The sequence below is a fragment of the Portunus trituberculatus genome, chromosome 46, assembly GCF_017591435.1.
Source record: "Portunus trituberculatus isolate SZX2019 chromosome 46, ASM1759143v1, whole genome shotgun sequence".
Taxonomy (NCBI): domain Eukaryota; kingdom Metazoa; phylum Arthropoda; class Malacostraca; order Decapoda; family Portunidae; genus Portunus; species Portunus trituberculatus.
The window spans coordinates 6857252-6877251 of NC_059300.1; the positions used below are offsets into that span (position 1 = coordinate 6857252).

The 20000-nt window shown below is 44.2% G+C and overlaps 1 protein-coding gene across 12 annotated transcripts in view; it reads right to left on the minus strand.

Annotated features, from left to right (window-relative positions):
* Positions 1–20000, minus strand: part of LOC123520195 (protein lava lamp-like) — a 294136-nt gene that overhangs the window by 86590 nt on the left and 187546 nt on the right. For all 12 annotated transcript variants that reach the window (XM_045282247.1, XM_045282251.1, XM_045282250.1 and 9 more), the window contains 5 exons: positions 18784–19365; positions 16974–17039; positions 11425–11607; positions 9335–9464; positions 8002–8147 (listed from right to left, as the gene is read on the minus strand). In XM_045282247.1, the coding sequence (XP_045138182.1) occupies positions 8002–8147; positions 9335–9464; positions 11425–11607; positions 16974–17039; positions 18784–19365 (1107 nt within the window). The remainder of the gene's footprint in view (positions 1–8001; positions 8148–9334; positions 9465–11424; positions 11608–16973; positions 17040–18783; positions 19366–20000) is intronic.

Sequence of the window (20000 nt, forward strand, 5' to 3'; positions counted from 1 at the left end):
CTGGCTAAGCGGTGTGAGCGGATTCATGATTTTTTTTTTTTTTTACATTGGTTGTTTAGTCATCCTCGTGAATCTCTCTCTCTCTCTCTCTCTCTCTCTCTCTCTCTCTCTCTCTATGTGATGTTCTATTTTTTTTTTCCAGTTAGATAATCAAGTTAAGGATGTTGGTATCATTTTTGGGTCATGGTGGTGGTGGTGGTGGTTGTGGAGGTGGTAGTGGTGGTGGTGGTGGTTGTGGAGGTGGTAGTGGTGGTGGTGGTGGTGGTGGTGGTGGTGGCGTCACTCGGAATCACCAGTACATTGTCCTCTATAGGGAAGGAGTCTTTACCATAAGGGAGTCCATTCACGCCCATTGGATCCCACAGCCCAAAATGAGTACGTCCCCTCCCCGCCAGGTGTAAAGGATGCGCAGGTGAGCGACCGGCGCCTCCCAGCTCACCTGAGCGTCCTCAGAAACGCGGACGACCCTCTCTGAGACGACCCCTCAGTGTCCAACAGGTAACCGACCTTCCTAAATACCTGAGGAGGGGTGAGCGAAAGGCCCCCGGGTGTAGCACAGTGGCCGCCGCTGCCCGACAGACCATGACCACCTCTCGGCACCCTCGCCTCCTCACCTCCTCTCGATCCTCCCGCGGCACCAACGGTTCTCTCCTTTCCTCCTCCATTGTGGCAAATTTTTCAGGCGTCACCGGTCTAGCGTTGCGCACGTGAATATACTGTTACGGCTATTACCAGGCGAGCTGCTCTTATCTTCCCTGCTGAATTAGATATGTATCTTTGCACAAATGCTGCTGCCTCTACTCACGCCGGCGTATAGCGTCCTTACTTCACCAAAGCCATTTTCCCCCTCTCTTTCTCTCTGCATTTAATAACCTCATAAATACCCACTAATTATGGTCTTGTTGCGTCTTCCTCTTGCCTTCCTTCCCTGTCTCCCTCCACACGGTCCAGCAGCCACCGAGTTACGCCCCTATCAAGGGTCACTAACAGACGCTCCAGCCGCCAAGGCACAAATTATTCATTCACGCTGCTCTTCTTCCCCAAAACAAAAACAACGCCGCCCTGCTCAAGTCATGCTGATCAGGACGCGCCGCCACAACCCGCCCGCCAGGCACAGGTTCGCGGCGGGTCACTGTGCCCACATGGCCACACTGACACACTTCTCCAGGTGGGTCAGGCTGCGCCCCTTCCCTTCCCTGCCCGCCTTCCCGTCTTCCATCCCTCCCGTCTGCCCATCTCTCTGCCCTCCCGCTCTCCAACTCGCCTGGCTACAGCTGCTGTTCGGTATGCTTGCGCCGCTAATAGTACACCAACATCACCCATGGGCCACCATCACCACTATCAACACCACTCGCAGCTCCACCTTCATCATTACTAACATCACCACAGTACCACTATTATCTACCTCTAGTACCATCCCAACACCACAATCGCCATCACTAACACCACTCAGACACCACCATTACCACATCTAGTACCATCCCAACATCACCATCACCATCACTATCACTTCTCCAACACCACCATCATCATCACTAATACCACCTCCAGTACGCTCCCAACACCACCATCACCATCTCTAACATTTCCCCAACACCACTATTACCACCACTAATACCACCTCAAGCACCATCCCAACACCACCATCATCATCACTAACACCACTCCAACACCACCATTACCACCTCTAGTATTATCCCAAAACCATCATCACCGTCACTAACACCTGTCCAACACCACCTTTATCATCATTAATACCATCCCAGCAACACCACCACCACCACCACCGGCACTCCCATCACACACCGGCACTCCAACCCATCCGTTACCTTCCCCATCTTTCCCATACACCCATCACTGTGCTCGCCCTCCTCACCCATTCATCGCAGCTCACGTGTTTGCTGCGCCTTCACAACACCTGCCTAAGACCACCTGTATAGTGAGTGACCCCGCGCCAGGTATGTACGCCGGTGACATTCCTTTCCGCTTTCTCTCCAGTTTTTCTTTTTTATCTTTTTGTCTTCTTTTGCGAAAATTGAATTACAGAGGCTATGCAAGAACTTGAGAACTTCCTCCACGCTTAATTTGATTTCATTCCATCGCCTTCTGGTCTTGAAAAAGTCAATTAAATTAACTCAGCTGCAAGAAATTAATAACTGGCATTCACACACACACACACACACACACACACACACACACACACACACACACACACACACAAGACTGGTGGGCCAAAAACTAGATTTGAACCCGTCACGTCTGTGGTATCACATTACATGACCAGTGAGCCAGAGAGAAGAGAAAGAGAGAGACAGAAAAAAGGATGAATGCGTGCAAAATTCAGTACAAAAACAAGAGGAGGAAGAGGAGAAAGAGAAGCTCATAACCCTATACCAGTCATTACACCGTCAGGAGATGATAAGATGAACACTGATTGTTACGCAGCACGAAATAGGAAAGAAAAAAAAACGAATCGGGTAGAACGAAAATTTTAGCTTACCCATAAAAAAAGAAGAAAAAAAATCGAGTCACGTTTCTTGAGAGTGTAATAGAAACTAGAAAATAATAACTGTCACAAAATAGAAGGGGAATTTACTGAAGAAAAAGAAAAACGTTGTAGGGTGTCATGAGTACAGGAAAAGGATGTGGGTAGAGGAAGTAAAGAGAGAGAAGAACAGGAAAGAAAACGGAGATATGGAAGTAAAATGGTAGGTAACAGGAAGGCAAATGACGGAAGGAGGGAGGAAAGAGGAGGAGGAATGGAGGAAAGGGGAAGGAGAAGAGTACAAGAAGGAAATGACGGAGACATATGGGGAAGGGAAGCAGGAAGGAAAATTCGATAAAAACAGAGAGATAGGAATGAAGAAAAAAAATAGACAAAACCAAATAAATCTAAAGGAAGCGAAAAGTAAAGAGAGAAAAAAAACAGAAAATCAGGAAAAGAGAAACAAAAAAAGAGATGAGAGAGGAAAAGGGAGGATAGATGTAATAGTGCCGAGAGGAAGAACAGGGAACAGCAAAGAGGAAGATAATATTTGAAAGAGGGGGAAGGGCAGGTAAGGGAGAGAAGGGTGGCAGGTGCTAATCAACAGGACCGCACTCTATGTAAAGGTGGATGACATGTGACTGTGGAATGGGAGGGAGGAGCGATGGGAGAGGCAAGAGGGAGGCAAGAGAGAGGCAAGGGAGAGACAAGAGAGAGGCAAGAGAGAGGCAAAGGAGAGACAAGAGGAAAGCAAGGGAGAAATAAGAGGAAAGCAAGGGAGAGACAAGAGGGAGGCAAGAGGGAGGCAAGAAGGAGGCAAGAGGGAGGCAAGAAGGAGGCAAGAAGGAGGCAAGAAGGAGGCAAGAGGGAGGCAAGAGGGAGGCAAGAGGGAGGCAAGAGGGAGGCAAGAGGGAGGCAAAGAAAGGTAAACGGGGAAGGCTCTCTGCAAGTCACGGTTAAGACGACAGTTCTGTACGTAGCATTAGCGGATCCGTAGAGGACTTGAGCTCCCCATTTACATCCGGATATACTCCCTCCCGTCCCTCCCCAGCCATCTGCCGCATATATTTCTGTCCTGTCTCACCTAAAGACATGGTTCTGACGTGTAGTGGGCAGGGCTGGTTTGTGTCAGTTAGCCGTTACTCTGAGCTCGGTTTACATATAGATTTTTTTTTTTATGGGGTACCGACCAAGAGCAACAAAAATAGGTATAAAAAATCATTGAAGTGTCGGTGTAAGAAGACTATTGAACAAACCTATGCTGATTCGTACTCGTTTTCACCCTCTTCGTCTTCCGTCACCACCCCGTCACCACCCTCATAGTCACCATCTTCAGGCCACACAATCAAGCAACTTTTATTTTTCCTTCCTCCTCGTGAGATTCTATAGAGCTACTGCAGTTTTCCATGTAATTATAGCCTTGTAGTGTGGAATTCAGTTGTTATGCCCCACGTGAGCCTCGCCCTCAACAACAACAACAACAACAACAACAACAACAACAACAACAACAATCACATGTAAGCCTGAACATAATATGCTCATTATGCAGGGAACAGTTCAATGCTCCGGCACCTCCTCACCCTTCCCTCCTCCTCCTCCTCCTATTCCTTCTCCTCCTCATCCCTCTCGCTTCCTCATTCCCCAACAACAAACTCTCCCCAATCCCTCCACCATCTTCATCCTCGGCATCCGCTATCTCTCTTCTCTCCCTCTTCCTTCCTTCCTCCCTCCTGGCCCTTCTAACCGTTCGCCGCCCACAGATCTCCGCCTCCTCCCACGCCCACACCATGTCGCCTCTCCTGTATACACTTGCACCGCTGGGAAAAGATCGTTGAACCTAAAGCCCCACAGCTGCTGCTCCCTCCTGTATTGTACTTTAACCCCCTTCCTACCTAATACTCCCCTCCCCTCTCTAATACCTGATATGCTGACACAAGTTGAGAGGAAGAGGATAAATAGAGATACCGGAAAATACAGGATAGGGAAGTACAAATAGCGGTGATGAAGGAGAAAGAAGAGCATAAGGGTAAGGAAGACCAAGAGGGTGATTAAGAAAGGTGTGATAATGAAAAAGAGAGATGAAGTGTGGGATATAAGATGGAGAAATTCAAACAAAGAGCGGTGATGAAAGAGGGAAAAGGAAAGAGTATAAGGATACGACAGACCAGGAAAGGGACGAAGATGAATAGAGGGACACACACACACACACACACACACACACACACACACACACACACAGAGAGAGAGAGAGAGAGAGAGAGAGAGAGAGAGAGAGAGAGAGAGAGAGAGAGAGAGAGAGAGAGAGAGAGAGAGAGAGAGAGAGAGAGAGAGAGAGAGAGAGAGAGAGAGAGAGAGAGAGAGAGAGGTATACACAACTACGTACTCCTAACTTCTTCAGATGTGCAAGGCTGACGATGGAGTACGCCTGGCACTTGCACTTCCTTCCCTAGGCCTTAGCGGAGGTGAGGGTGCCATGACTTGTGCCTTTCAGTGACGCGAACACCAAAGCTATTTTTCTATTTACCCTCTGCAGTGGTATCGATACCTAAACATCTTGGCTTTTTTTCATGTTTCTAACCCTTTCAGTACTGGGACGCATTTTTACCATGAGTTTTGGGTGTGATTAGACGATTTTATTTACAGTAGGAAGTGTCTATGGATGTCAGAAGATTAAAGGCCAGTCTTCACTATCTTAATCCCACATAAGTTTCTCAAGCTGTATAAAAACACCAAATAGTGGCCAGAATGAATATGAAGACGTGACAAGGTACTGAAGAGGTAAAGTGAATTAGGATTAAAAAAACACACAAATCAAACAGAACGCTGCTCCTAAAAACACCATATGAAGAAATAAACTCAATGTTGTAATAGTAAAATCGTTTTCACACCTGATGAAGCAACATTTCTACCTACATTTCAAACTAAAGCGACATCTACCACCTTCTCTCTATTTTTCGTTTTCATGATGGCTCTTACTGGCTACACCTGCCTTTGACGTAAATCTTAAGGTCTGCCTCTTTCATCTTCCCTTCCACATTCCCTTTTCTGTTCATGTGTCTTATGGGAATGGAAAAATGACGTCACTAAAAGAATGATGACTGTGGAGGTAAGTATGATGGCGCAGGAAGAGATGAAGGCCAAAAGAAGAAGATAATAGGAGCAGAGGGCACAGCGGGGTGGCATGCAGGAGGGGAGCAGGGCAGCAGGGCAGGGTCGTGACGGGATGGGTCTCGGGGCAGGGTCGCGGAGGGTCGTGGATGGGACGCGTGATCGGGACGGACGCTCGAGGCAAAGGGAGATGAACCAGTCTTCACTCATGCCGTGCCCCGTACTTAGAAATGTTTTGCTCTCTCACCACAATTATTTTCAGAGATCATTAACCGAGATCCCAAGACTGGTCCTCCTTTAACCACTTCAGTACCGTGACGCGTTTCCACATTCATTCTGCTTATTTGGTGATTTTATACAACTTCAGAAACTCATTTAGGGGATTAAAATAGTGAAGACTGTAGCCATGAATTTTCTGACCTCCACAGGCCTTTCATAATGTAAATAAAATGGTTTAATCGTACACAAATGTAAAGGTAAAAATGTGGTTAACAACACAGAAATCTCTTCAATATGTCACTACAACAATGAAAACGTCCTTAAAAACGAGTGTAATTTCAACTAGAGACTTGAAATAGTGTAAGTGCAACGCAGAAGAGTTTCATAATACTGGACATGTGACAGAGCGAGCTACATTCCGGCCATCAGCTGAGTGTCTAGCCGTGAATCACCGCCATGGAGCCCCGGGGATTATAACACAGCCGGGCAGACTAAATCGAGCAAGTAAATTATGCTGACGATAAATTTTCAAGGCGCCCCATCGTGAGAGCTCCTGCGTCAGCCTTGTGGTGGGGGCACGAGAGGGGACAAGGAGAGGGAGGGGATCGACCTTCACCTGGAGCAAGACACTCTGGTTAATGATAGCAGGGGAAGGAGACGTTGAGGTTGAGGTTGAGGCAAGGGTGGGCAGTTGGTGGGGAAGGGGAGGGGAAGGTGGGGGATTGACGGACAAAGGGAGGGAAGGACAGGAAAAGTCAAGGAAATGCTTTTGTGTTTTATTTTTTTTCCTTACGCATGCATGACCAATTACTGGGTGAGGGTGAGTGGTGAGGGGGAGTGGTGAGGGTGAATGGTGAGGGAGTGTGGTGGGGAGTGGTGAGGAGGAGTGGTGAGGATGAGAGGTAAGGGTGAGTGGTGAGGGTGATTGGTGAGGGAGAGCTGTGAGGGAGTGGTGAGGGAATGTGCTAAGGGTGAGTGGTGAGGAAGTGTGGTTAGGGAGTGTGGTGAGGAGGAGTGGTGAGGGTGAGGGGTGAGGGTGAGAGATGAGGGTGAGTGGTGAGGGAGAGTGAAAGTGGTGAGGGTGAGCGGTGTCTTGAGGTTAACCGTAACGCAAACCTTAATGGGAATGAATAAAGAAAAAAAAAAAAAAAAGAAAAAAGAAAGAAAGAAGAGAAAAAAACAGGCAATCTTCCAAGAAATCAAGAAATAATACAGATTTTAAACTCGTAAAATATGAAAACTAAGAGGAATCCACACACACACACACACACACACACACACACACACACACACACACACACACACACACATTCATTAGTCACCTTACACATGTACACCTTGAAAAATGTCTTCTCGTCCTCCTACAAACTCAGGTATGTTTGCAGACCTCCCTCACTGAATCTCTCCTCATCTATTTCCACGTCTAGATAAGTGAACATTTCGTGGAAGAGAGTGAAGAAAAACGAAAAGAAAAAAATTATGAAAAAAAAGACACGACCCACTTTAAACTTCCTCTCTTCACACACAACTTAAATCGATTAGCAACCTCAGCCTGTCACCTCAACACCTCCCCTCACAAGCTGACCAGCACAGGACAGACACTCGAACAGTCAGTCCCCTTCGCCTCGCCACTCAGGAAACAAACACAACAAACAACACACAACAGACAAAAAAGCAGCGCCACCTCAGACATCGGCAATCAAAGCACACGTTTCCTGTCCACTCCCAGGTGTGTGTGTGTGTGTGTGTGTGTGTGTGTGTGTGTGTGTGTGTGTGTGTGTGTGTGTGTGTGTGTGTGTGTGTGTGTGTGTGTGTGTGTACATTTCCTGCAGCCACAGAGAGTTCATGTGTGATAACAATCTATTATTTCTCAGCACGGACACTCCCGGATTTTCTCGTATACAGAATAACATACATACATACATATATATATACAAGTCACTCATGTTGCTTCATCTTGCCCTCTAAGAAACCTGCAATCAACAACTACCTGCGTAGAGCCAAACCTAACAAATGCCATGGACGGCGCCTTCAGTATGACACGAACTTCCCGGGCACAGATGTGTAAAGAACGTTCAAGACCTTCAACCCGCCCTTCACAGCGCTGGGTGTCCTTTACCCCGCCAAGGACACCGGGAACACACGTATTTCCCCGCCGAGAGAGTCAAGACAGGCAGATCAGTACTCACCTTATCAGCTCCCTCCGTCAGCTCCAGGCAGCGGAACTCCAGCAGGTCGGCGTGGTCCCTCGTGTCCTGCAGCTCCTCACGCAGTTTCGTCGCCTCAGCCTCCAGCTCCAGCACCTTAGCCGAGAGCCACAGGGCCGCCGTGCCATCTGTCAGGACACAAACAACGCTCTTCAGTTATTCCTGGCATCAAGAGATTCAAATGTATCGAGGACGGTGTGTCAAGTTTCTATTAGATTAAGTTACTGGTTTATTGCGCCACAGCAAAATGATGGTATGGTGTCTAAGTATGAATTTTGTGTTGCCATTTCTTCACTTAATACTCTGCAATTCACTAAGTGTCTTCTTTCCTAGGCAAGACTATACACTGCTCTACGTGCCTCTTACATTACAATAACATGCTCTCTTCAACATACTCTGGTGGCTGTATTTGCAATCTTCATCTCGTCTCTCCATTACCCTCGTTTTTTTTTTTTTTTTTTTTTTTTCCTTTATTTCCAATCAGTCAATATTAATGTTTTCATAAACAGCGTTTGGCTGCAAGGCTTTTTTTCCTTCCTACTTAAATCATTTCTACACTTTCTTTTATGAATGAAATGTTGATGTTTTTCAAATGAGAACAGTTTAGTGGAATACTGTCATCGCTCCGCTCACAAATAACAGCAGCCCTCCTCTTCGTGCGTCCCGGTGTATTTATGGCACTAATTATGCCAGCCAGTAATTATCTCAAATATACGACTGCAATTTTCCATTTGTCACGAATAAAGTTTAATGGCGTTGTGCTGCTGTATCTTGAACCTGACACGGACCACGACTTTGCCGCGAGTCCGTGAGGTGGACAACAAACAACCACAAGAAGGATTCAAGTGACATCCACGTCAAATTACATAAACGTACGTGTGATGGTAGGCTATTTCACACTCACTCTGCTATTCTTGACACATTGGGCATAGGAATCATTCTCAACCTTAACTATCTGGCAAATATAAGGCATCTAACTAATCAACTAACTAACGCACTGGCTATTATTGCGAGGACATCATCACTGTGCCGAGACACGAGGAGAGAGAGGTACGGGGTATGGTACCATTCTGTGGGGATAAAGAACACTACCAACAAAGAACAAACATAGGAAGAAAAACTGGTTCTTACTTCTTAAATGGACTACCAAAATAAGTCATAAAACTAAATAAATGTATGGGTTGGGCTGACTGGTGGATATAAGATAAGTATGTGTAAAAAAAGACTGCCACGTGAAGGACAGCTGGCTTCTTTTATCTTCCTTCCTTTATCACCATCATCACACCATCATGATAATAAGAGACGATGCACGCACCTCTGGGATGGTAATCTGGTGAGGAGGACGCGGCCGCTGTAGTGGAGGCGAGCAGCTGGTAAGACTTCTGCAGTCCTTGGTGCTCTCGCGACAATAGGGCGTACTGCGCAGCCATTTCATCAGCAGGGATCTGGGAACAGTGAGCGGGGGATGTAACAACACAGGAGATGCAGGAGTATGTGTGGATGTGTGAATGTGTAGGTATGAAAAGCAGCAAGAACGAGGGAGAAAAGAGAAGTGACGAAAATGGAAGGAAGACTAAGAAAGAGAAGAGAAATAAGTAATTAGATAAATATCACAGAGATATATCGAAGCATGTGTGTGACTTAAAATATGAAAGGAGTGAATAAGATATGAAAATGAAGTAGCGAACTTAAATGCTATTGCTTCAGTATAGAACTGTTCACCCCTCAAACGTTTTCTTTCACAACCCCACTTGCTGAAGAAAACGAAATACGACTATAAACTATTCTATTTTCAATATTTCTGAACTTAGTTAATAATGTAAAGATGCCCTTTCACGGAATATGCAAGTAAGAAAAATTACACTAACAAATAATTTCAAATACAATAACAATAAAAAAAAACATTCGTAACACCACAAAGCCTCAAACATAAAAAAATAAGGATAAATACAACTGCAAAAAAAAAAAAATCGTAAAAAAAAATGCAACGCGTAAATGAGCTTTGGGATTATCAAGTAGAGAAAAGATAGATAACCATAGAATAATAATAAGCTGGAGAAACAAGGAGGCATGGGAGAGAAAAATTAAGTGAAGCGATGGAATGGTTCAGTGTTCCCTTCTAACGCAGAAGAGAGAGAGAGAGAATAGGGATGAAGTAGAAAATGGAGAAAACAAGAGTTGAGAGGGTAACAACACTAAACATCCCGACGGTCTGTGTAAATGGCTGATCTTACTAGAGAGAGAGAGAGAGAGAGAGAGAGAGAGAGAGAGAGAGAGAGAGAGAAGATTAAAAGCTATAGAGTGAAGTGACCCTGACAGAGATAGAGAGAGAAAAATTACCTGTAAACCATTTTCTTATAAGCAGATATCATTAACATGGTAACTTAATACTTAGTCTTTCCTTCTCACACCTCATTTGCGTCATTCTTTCCTTTAATTCTACCTATTTATGCATTTATCAATCTATTCAACTACTCTTCTCCAAATGCTAGTTTAAAATTTTCACTGTCTTTATATTGATCACGTTTAGATATATATTTACTGACTCTCTCTCTCTCTCTCTCTCTCTCTCTCTCTCTCTCTCTCTCTCTCTCTCTGTTGTTGTCTTTTTCTTATATATATATTTTTTTCACTAACTGCTTTATTTATGTAAGAATACCAGTGACTGAATCAGCAAAGTGTTGAGCAAGCTTTTACCTCTTCTCTAATACCACTTTTTTGCTTTTCACGTGTGGCTTTCACTCGGCAGGACAGTGACTACAACACGGCCATAAGATACACAAAGAAACATGATATACTACACGCCAATAAGAAGAGGAGAAAGGGAAGAAATGTGAAGGAAAACCATGATGGAAAAATTCACAGTTCAGAGATTACATTTTATGGAAGGAAGAAAAGGGACAAGAGAGTAATTTAAGACATACGGACATATTCAGAAACGCCTTGAAGTCCCTGGAGACGACTAGCAGGGTACTGAAGACAATTTCTCCTTATGAAAAACTAGAAATCTTGTTAATCCATCACCAGAACCATAAGAAATACCATTAAAAAATTACGAGTATCTTCAATTAGAGCCTCTGGAAATAGACGTCGTGAGAGAGCAAAAAAAGTTTCTGAATACAGGTCATTCATTGCGCAACGATAAGAAAGAAAGGGATAGGAAAAAAAAAGAGGTAATAACTATGATAAAGAAAAATAGAAAGAAACCATAATAATCAGGGAAAAAAGAATTCAGAGGAACAAGAAACATAAACTTACTCTTAATCTTGAAAAAAAAATATATATCGCTCTTGAAAAAAAATAAACCCAAAGTAAAAAAAAAAAAAATCAAACCAAATAGAACTTAAAAAAAAAAAAATGAAGCAAATAAATAGATAAAAATCCACGAGAAGCAGACAAACAAACCTCAGGCCAGGCGAGCTGCTCCAGGGGCGTGTCTGCGGGCATGGAGAGGCAGGATGGTTCAAGTGTGTCGTCCTCTAGAGCGAAGGGCAGGTCTGGGGGCGTGGTCTCAGTGGGCGTGGAAGAGGAGGAGGAGCTGCACTCGTCATCGCTGTTCTGCTCCATGACGGTGGGCAACTCAGACACCTGCGGGAACACATCTGCGTCAGCCACATGTGCACCTATCCACTTTAATTACCACACACACACACACACACACACACACACACACACACACACACACACACACACACACACACACACAATACACGCACGCACGCCCCTCCTGGCCCCTTTCACACGTAAGGGCAGCACGCGTGGCGGTAAGAGACACGCTCCTCTGGATAACGCGAGGAAACGAAGGGCGACGCGAAAGTAACTGTGTGAACTTTATGGTGATGGAGGAGGAGGAGGAGGAGGAGGAGGAATTAGAAAGATGTAAACACATTCATCCATTTCTTTAGCAGTGAATTGGAAATATTTGTTTGAAAATATTTACACTGAAGTAACGAAAGAAGAGAAAAGAAAATGAAAGAGAGAAAAGTTAATAAGAGAGACGTTAATAAGAAAACAAAAATATGAAAGAAAAAAAAACGGTAGGAAACGACACGCCAGGAAGTGCTGTTTCAAAGGCTTTACTTCTTATCAACAAGAATTCATTATTATTAAACCCATTTCTAAAATAAACCTTCCAATCACAGACTTAACCTTATGTCACGTCTTCATTGTTACGTGGCGGACTTGACTTTTATTACGGATTACCTCGGTTAGGTAGAAAGTGAACTTGAGCAACAAAACAGTCATATGCCGCGACAGTCTTCCCATTTTCTCGCAGTTACAGTAAATGCATCCATGAAAATAAGACCAATAAAGCTGAGAAACAACTAAACATTTCGACAATACCGATACACGACTATATGAAACCTCCTTCAACTTTAACCCCTTCAATACTGGGACACATTTTTACCTTGATTTTTTTGTGTATGATCAAACCGTTTCATTTGCATTAGGAAGAGTCTATGGAGGTCAGAAGATTAATGGACAGACACTTCACTATTCTAACCCCAACATATGTCTCTGAAGCTGTATAAAAAAGACAAAATGGTAATCAGAATGAATATGAAATCGGGTCCTGGTACTGAAGGGATTAAATAGCTTAGGAATAAATCTTGACTCACCTACCTACTACTACTACTACTACTACTACTACTACTACCATTACAACACTACTATTATTCCTGTTACTGCTACTTCATATGCTACTACATCCCTCCTAACCCTGTCCCTCACGTCTCGGCAGGCACGTAATGGTGGGCGTGGCTCGTGGCGGGGAAAACAATCTAAGAGGGACTGCCCGAGACTTGCTTTACGGATGTGCGTGGAGTGAAAGGGAAGACTAGGAAGGAGACCCGGTGCAGTGTTTATGTATTCACTACCAGCGAGGTAGCAAGGTATTATGCATGGGAGGATGGGGAGGGAGTGTAGGAACATTTTTTCTCTCTCTCTCTGTGTGTGTGTGTGTGTGTGTGTGTGTGTGTGTGTCTGTGATTCCCTAATTGATTTCGATTTGACTATGTGGCTTGATAAATTGACTGAGCAGCTAATTAAATGACTGATTGGCTCCTCTGACTGACCGAATGGCTGACTTCTGACTGATTGGCTGATTTCTCCGAATGACTTGATTCAAAAGACTGACCAAGTAACTGACATCTTTCCCTGATTGACCGTTTGAGTTCACATGCTGATTGACTGATTTACTGCTTTAGGTTTATTATTCATTAACTTACTTGTTCACTTGCTGGCTGATCGACTGAATAAATGACTAACTAATTTCTTCAAGTGACTAAAAGAGTAAGTAAATAACAACTCTCACTGAATGACTGAGTTCACAAGTTGACTGATCCACTGCTTAACTTTCTGATCTCGTTACCTGACTGACTGACTGACTGACTGACTGAAGCGTGCCATCGACAGGAGAGAGTGAACGCAGATCAGATAACGAGTTAACGATGATTAAAACAACGATATTCAATCCTCTCTTAAAATGTTGTTGTTGTTCTTGTTGTTGTTGTGTGTGTGTGTGTGTGTGTGTGTGTGTGTGTGTGTGTGTGCATGTGTCAACAACAACGATAACAACAGCAACAGCAAAGTGTCACAGTATCTCATAAGCAGCCTTGAATACTGACAAACGAGTGAAACGTCTCGAATCACTATTGACCACACCCAGAGAGAGAGAGAGAGAGAGAGAGAGAGAGACTAACTTGCCATAATGCTCAGCGCGGTATGAATTAACAAGTAGCAGTAAGAGGAATAGAGTAAAGCCTGGAGAAGGGTTAGCGAGCACCAGGTTAAGGAAGAAACATAACGAAGGAACATTATTCAGAGACACAGGTTTGCCAAGGCTGCTCTGAGCTATCATATCAACCACCTTCCCCCCTCTTCCGTTGCTCTGAATCCTCTTGTGTTACTCTCCGTGTGTTTGCATGCCTAATAAACCTCACACGCCTTGTACGTTCTGTTATGCATGACATTTGATCTGCTGTGCTGTGTATGTTCGTGTATCTGCATAATTTGATGATAAACTGGTCTGGTGTTAAGTATATTAGGTTTACTATTTTTCATTTATTTGTTGTGATTTCTTTGTCTCTCCTTCCCTTTGAGGCCTGTATTCGGAAACGCTTTGCTCTTTTACCATCACTGCTTTCTAGAGGCTCCAGTTGAAGATACTCGTGTTTTTAAGAGTATTTTTATAGCTCTCGTGATAGATTGGTAAGATTTCTAGACTATTCAAAAGAGGAACTGTCTCGAAAACACAGCTAGTTGTCTCTGTGGCCTTGGTAAACTGTCGTAGTGAGACGGGAAGGCGTTTCTGAATATGGCCGTGAATGTAACGGAATTGTGTATCTATACATTCATTACAGTAATCTAGTTTGTATTTTTCTCATGTGAATAATCGCACTCTTTACATATCTACACACTGCATTCATATTTTTTCCACTAGATAAAGGTGTGTCTATATATTTATCTACTTTTTTCATCATCATCATATATCTTTTTATTTTTAACTACGTATATGGCAGAGTCCATTAATACGATTACCATATGATACTTCATTCATAAATTACTTTATTTTTCAATAAGGTAGATGTTCTCATATACAGTGTCCCTTTATTTACTCATTTTATCATCAAGAGTGGGATTTCAAGACAAATATCCTCCATTTTCTAACTATTGTGTTTGACTCTTTGGGAACTGTCGCCTCTTTGGGCCTTCTTTTCTCTTTAACCCCTTGAGTACCATGACACGTTTCCATAGTCATTCTGCTAACTATTTGCTCATTTGATACAGCTTCAGAAACTTATGTGGGGGATCAAAATAGTGACGACTGCGGCCATTTATCTTCTGACCCCCATAGACCCTTCCTAATGTCAAAGGTCTAATCATACCCAAAACTCAAGGTAAAAATGTGTCCCAGTACCGAAGGAGTTAAATGTGTTGCATAAACCAATGATAATACTGATGCTAATAACAATCACATATATATTTACAACAATCATCTGCTTTTTTATACTCTAGAGATCTATTTTATGTGTACCCAACGTCAGCTTATCTATCTTATCTATCTAAATCATCCCATTATAAACCTACATGACCTAGTTCTCTCTCTCTCTCTCTCTCTCTCTCTCTCTCTCTCTCTCTCTCTCCTCACCTCTCTCTCTTTCTCTCTATCCTCCCCACCTCTCCCTCCCCTCTCTCTCCCTCATCTCTCTCTCCATACATTGTCTATATTCGCCTACCGTCACTTCCCTCTAAGACAATTATCGTAAGCTTGTTATGCACGGAGGTCACCACGACTCGCTGTTCCTGCCACGTGAAGTAGGAAATGACAAACCTCGGCCATCCCAGTGCAGGTAAGAATGACTAGTAGTAAATCCAGTTAGTCCAGCTCTTACTTACTCCCTCGTAGCCTTCTTGCCCCGCCTGTGTCTCTATCTCATATGTCTCTTTCTCTCTCTCTCTCTCTCTCTCTTTGTTGTGTTTTTTTTTTTTTATTTCTCTCTTTCTCTCTGCTTGTTATTACTTGTTTTCTTCATTCTTTCTTTGCATTCTTTTCTCTCTTTTTCTTTTTCTTTTTATATCTCTCTTTCTCTTCTTTATCTTTTTTGCCAAGTTCTTCTTTCCTTCGTTTCGTCTTGTCTATTTTATCATCCTTTTCTATGTAATTTTTCTCTCTCTCTCTCTCTCTCTCTCTCTCTCTCTCTCTCTCTCTCTCTCTCTCTCTCTCCTCTCTCTCCTCTCTCCTCTCCTCCTCCTCCTCCTCCTCCTCCTCCTCCTTTCCCCTCCTTTCCCTCCCTCCCCTCCTCTCTCTCTCTCTCTCTCTCTCTCTCTCTCTCTCTCTCTCTCTCTCTCTCTCTCTCTCTCTCTCTCTCTCTCTCTCTGCATTTCATTACCTTACTTTCTTCTCTCACTCTTTCCTCAATTCTCCACGCTGCTACCCTGCCCTGCCCTGCCCTGCCTATTCCTGCTGCTCTCCACGCCTCACTGCTCTCCGCAACGCACAGGAATGGAGGGCGTTGCAGATGTCACGAGAGAAGGAGGAACTCAGTAGGTCATACATTCCTTGGTAAGTGTGGAAATTCGAGGGGGAAACCAGACACAAAAGAGTAAATTTAATAAAGTAGAACAGGAGCAAGGAGCCGTTATGAAAGCAAGGCCTGGGGTGGGGGTGGGGTGGATGATGCTATTACTACTACTACTGCTGCTGCTACTGGTGCTGATGCTACTACTGTTGTAACTCTTCTTAACTCCCATCATTATTGCTACTGACTTCATCCACCGCTAGACATTCCAGTCCACGGCCACCACTTCCCCACACTCCCACTCATCTTCACACACACACACACACACACACACACACACACACACACACACACACCATTAGTCACTTCTTTACACCCGATTAACGCACACATAAAGAGGACTGAAGGTGCCCCTTGTTCCCACGCTGTGTGACACCCGCGGCAGTCTTCCTAAGCATGTCATAACGAGGTGACGATCATGGTAAAAACTCGCACTGGCCTCTGAGGTAACGGTACTCCCCTCCACCACCACTACCACCACCACCACCGCCACTCACTCAGCTGGCTCGCTTACTCACTGCTGGCAAACTCGGCGGCAACAACTCGCATAAGTTTGACATAAGAACTGGATTGCATAGGAGACCATCGAGACTTTTCGCCGCTTGACAAACATCCGCCTGACACAGTAACAAAGTAGAGCACTGGTAGGGACGCCGACTCCGCTCCTCCTCTCTCCGCCTCCTCCCTGCCCCAGAGCGAGACTAAGGAGGGCGCGGATGGGCTGGCCTGACCTTGAGAGGAGTGTAACGTGAGGATCTCGCGGGAAGGTTAAATACATGTGGCAAAGTTCTGGCCTGGAAAAGAGAGAGAGAGAGAGAGAGAGAGAGAGAGAGAGAGAGAGAGAGAGAGAGAGAGAGAGAGCAAAAGACTCACCTTAACGCAGGACTCCCGCCGGTGCCAAGTGGTGGGCAGAGGCGGTGGCACCAGGCATTCAGTCTCCTGAGGAAGGAATGAACGAACATTAAACAGACGAAATACATTCCCCAAAACTACATCATATACTTTTCCCTCACCGTCTTTCCCTCGAACAAATACTACCTGTTGTTACGAAAAATATGTAACTTTGTTGTAATTCCTTAACATCTTTCCCCTCACTAGTTGAAACGTATTACAAAAAATAAGAGGTAATTTTTCTCAGTCATTCTAGTACAATAAGAACCTCTGCCACTGAATGCACCTCAAATTTACACACAAAGACGTAGCTGACACTTGTTCCACACACACACATGATGAAGCGTCCAACTCCGAGAAGGAAAACCAGAACGTTAAACACAAAAGCAACGTTGAAAGAAGTAAATGACCCCGAAAGTATTCAAATTCCGTTTTACTAATGTGCTTCACCGTTTCAAAATGCAAATCACAACAAAACATTGAATAAAAAGAAATAAAAAAAGAACTTCCCATGAATTCACACTCGTACTATATAATTAACTAACATCAGTCACAGTTTTTTTATGCTTTTTTGTTCAAAGATCCATTAAGTTCAAAAGTTCCCAGGCATACTTGAACATTTACTCCACTTACAACTACAACTACAAGAACATTAGGTATTTACCGTTTGAGCTTCAAGTCACGAGGACGAACACGTGGTGGTAGGAGAGGAATATAAACGCAATGGTATCAACCCTTTCAGTACTGGGACGCATTTTTGCCATGACTTTTGGATGTGATTAGACGATTTTATTGGATTAGAAAGGGTCTATGGAGTGCAAAAGATTAATGGCCAGAGTCTTTACTATTTCAAAACCCACATACATTTCTGAAGCCATATAAAATCGCCAAATAGTAACCAGAATGAATTTGAAAACGTGGCACAACACTGAAGGGGTTAATGGCCACAGTCTTCCCTATTTTAATCTTCCCACATGAGTTTCTGAAGCTGTACAAAATCGTCAAATGGTAAATAGAATAAATACGAAAACGTGTAATGGTACTGAATGGGTTAATAATAAAAAGCAACACCAACACCAGCAACACCAGTCAGTGATGAGCCAGACAGTTCCCACCGCTGGCCTTGTTCGCGTCGAGCCCCAACAAGAAATACCAGTTCAGATTATTTATTTACTTTTTTTTACGTGTGTGTGTGCATGAGTTTGTTCTGTTTTTTTTGTGTATGAGTGATTTTTTTTTTTTTTTGTATATATTCTATTGCACGTCTTGTTTTGTTGTTGAATGCCTTGGAATCCGTGTGTGCGTTCGTAGAATGGAGTTACTGAAGGATGGAGAGAGAAAAAAAAGTAGAAAAAAATAGACATAGATGAACAGATAGATATACGAATAGGCAGACAGACCGCAGACAGACAAGCAGAAAAACAGACACAGAAAAAGAGACAGACAGATAGATAGATAGATAAACACAGACAGATAGATACAATCAAACAGAGAGATAGATAGATAAACAGACAGACAGACAGATATAGATAGATAGATAGATAGATAGAAAGAGCGATAGATAGATAGATAGACAGATATAGATATGTAGACAGCTAAGAGAGAGAGAGAGAGAGAGAGAGAGAGAGAGAGAGAGAGAGAGAGAGAGAGAGAGAGAGAGAGAGAGTGTGTGTGTGTGTGTGTATGTGTGTGTGTGTGTGTGTGTGTGTGTGTGTGTGTGTGTGTGTGTGTGTGTGTGTGTGTGTGTGTACCTGCACATATATAAGCATCCATAACCTTCCCCAGCACTCACCAGCTCCACAATCCTGACTTGCTGCTCCTCCATCATCATTTTGAGCTCCTCCATCACCTGCTTCTGCTCCTCCATCACCTGCTTCTGCGCATCCATCACCCGCTGCTGCTCCTCCACCTTCTGCACCTTCGCCCCGACCTCCTCCTCCAGGGTGTTCTTCTCCACATCATATTCCTCCTTTAACTTCTCATTCTCCTCACGTAACTGCTTCCGCTCCTCCTCAAACTCCTCCTTCTGCTGAGCTAGTTGCTGTAGGTGCTCCTCGTTCTGAGTCTTCTGGCGCTCGAGGTCTTGCCTTAGCTGCTCCATTTCAGCCAAGATTTCTGGGGGCACCTGTGGAGGGCCTGCGGGGACGTCATGGTTGTCCGGGCAGGGTTTTTCGGGGGTGGTCGGGGCGGGCATGTCGGAGGCTGCAGGTGATGGTGGGTGAAGGTCGAGGCTCATGGCGGTGATGGACGCCTCGCCTACGGCCTCCAGGAACAGGGCGATAGGCTGGTTGGGATGGGCGAGGTGGGAAGGTGTGCTGCTGTTGCTGTTGCTGTGGTTGTTGTTGTTGATGTTGTTGTTGCCGGCACATTGTTCCTGTCGAGGGATGTAGTGTTAGTCTTGTATGGACATTGTGAGGTTATTGAGAAGGTAAGTTAGTCTCAGGAAGTCTACCTAACATATGGCTCGTTTAGACACTCCCACCTGTACATATAAACCTCATCGCGAGAACAGCACCTCTTTAACCCCTTCAGTATTGGGACACAGTTTTACCTTGAGATTTGTTTACGATTAGACTATTTTATCGTCATTATGAAAGGTCTATCGAGGTCAGAAGATTGATTATCACAGTCACCACTATTTTAATCTTCCATATGAGTTTCTGAAGCTGTATAAATTCACCAGATAGTAAGCAGAATGAATATGGAAACGCGTCATGGTACTGAAGGGGTTAAAACTACACGCAATATATAATTCGGTTTAATACACCAACACACCTACTCCATGAACCACAACCACCACATCATCACAAGAACACCATCCCACTTCCTAACACCGCCCCGAGACACTGACACTCACCCCTTGCATACCAAACACGAGACTTGTAGCAACAACTCTCAGTAACTACAAGCACTACGACCCTACTTCACATTCCCTTAAACTCTTCATACTACATTATCACCCCATAACTGTCCGGCGTGCTAAGCTTTTCCCGGGAGGGCCGAGGTATT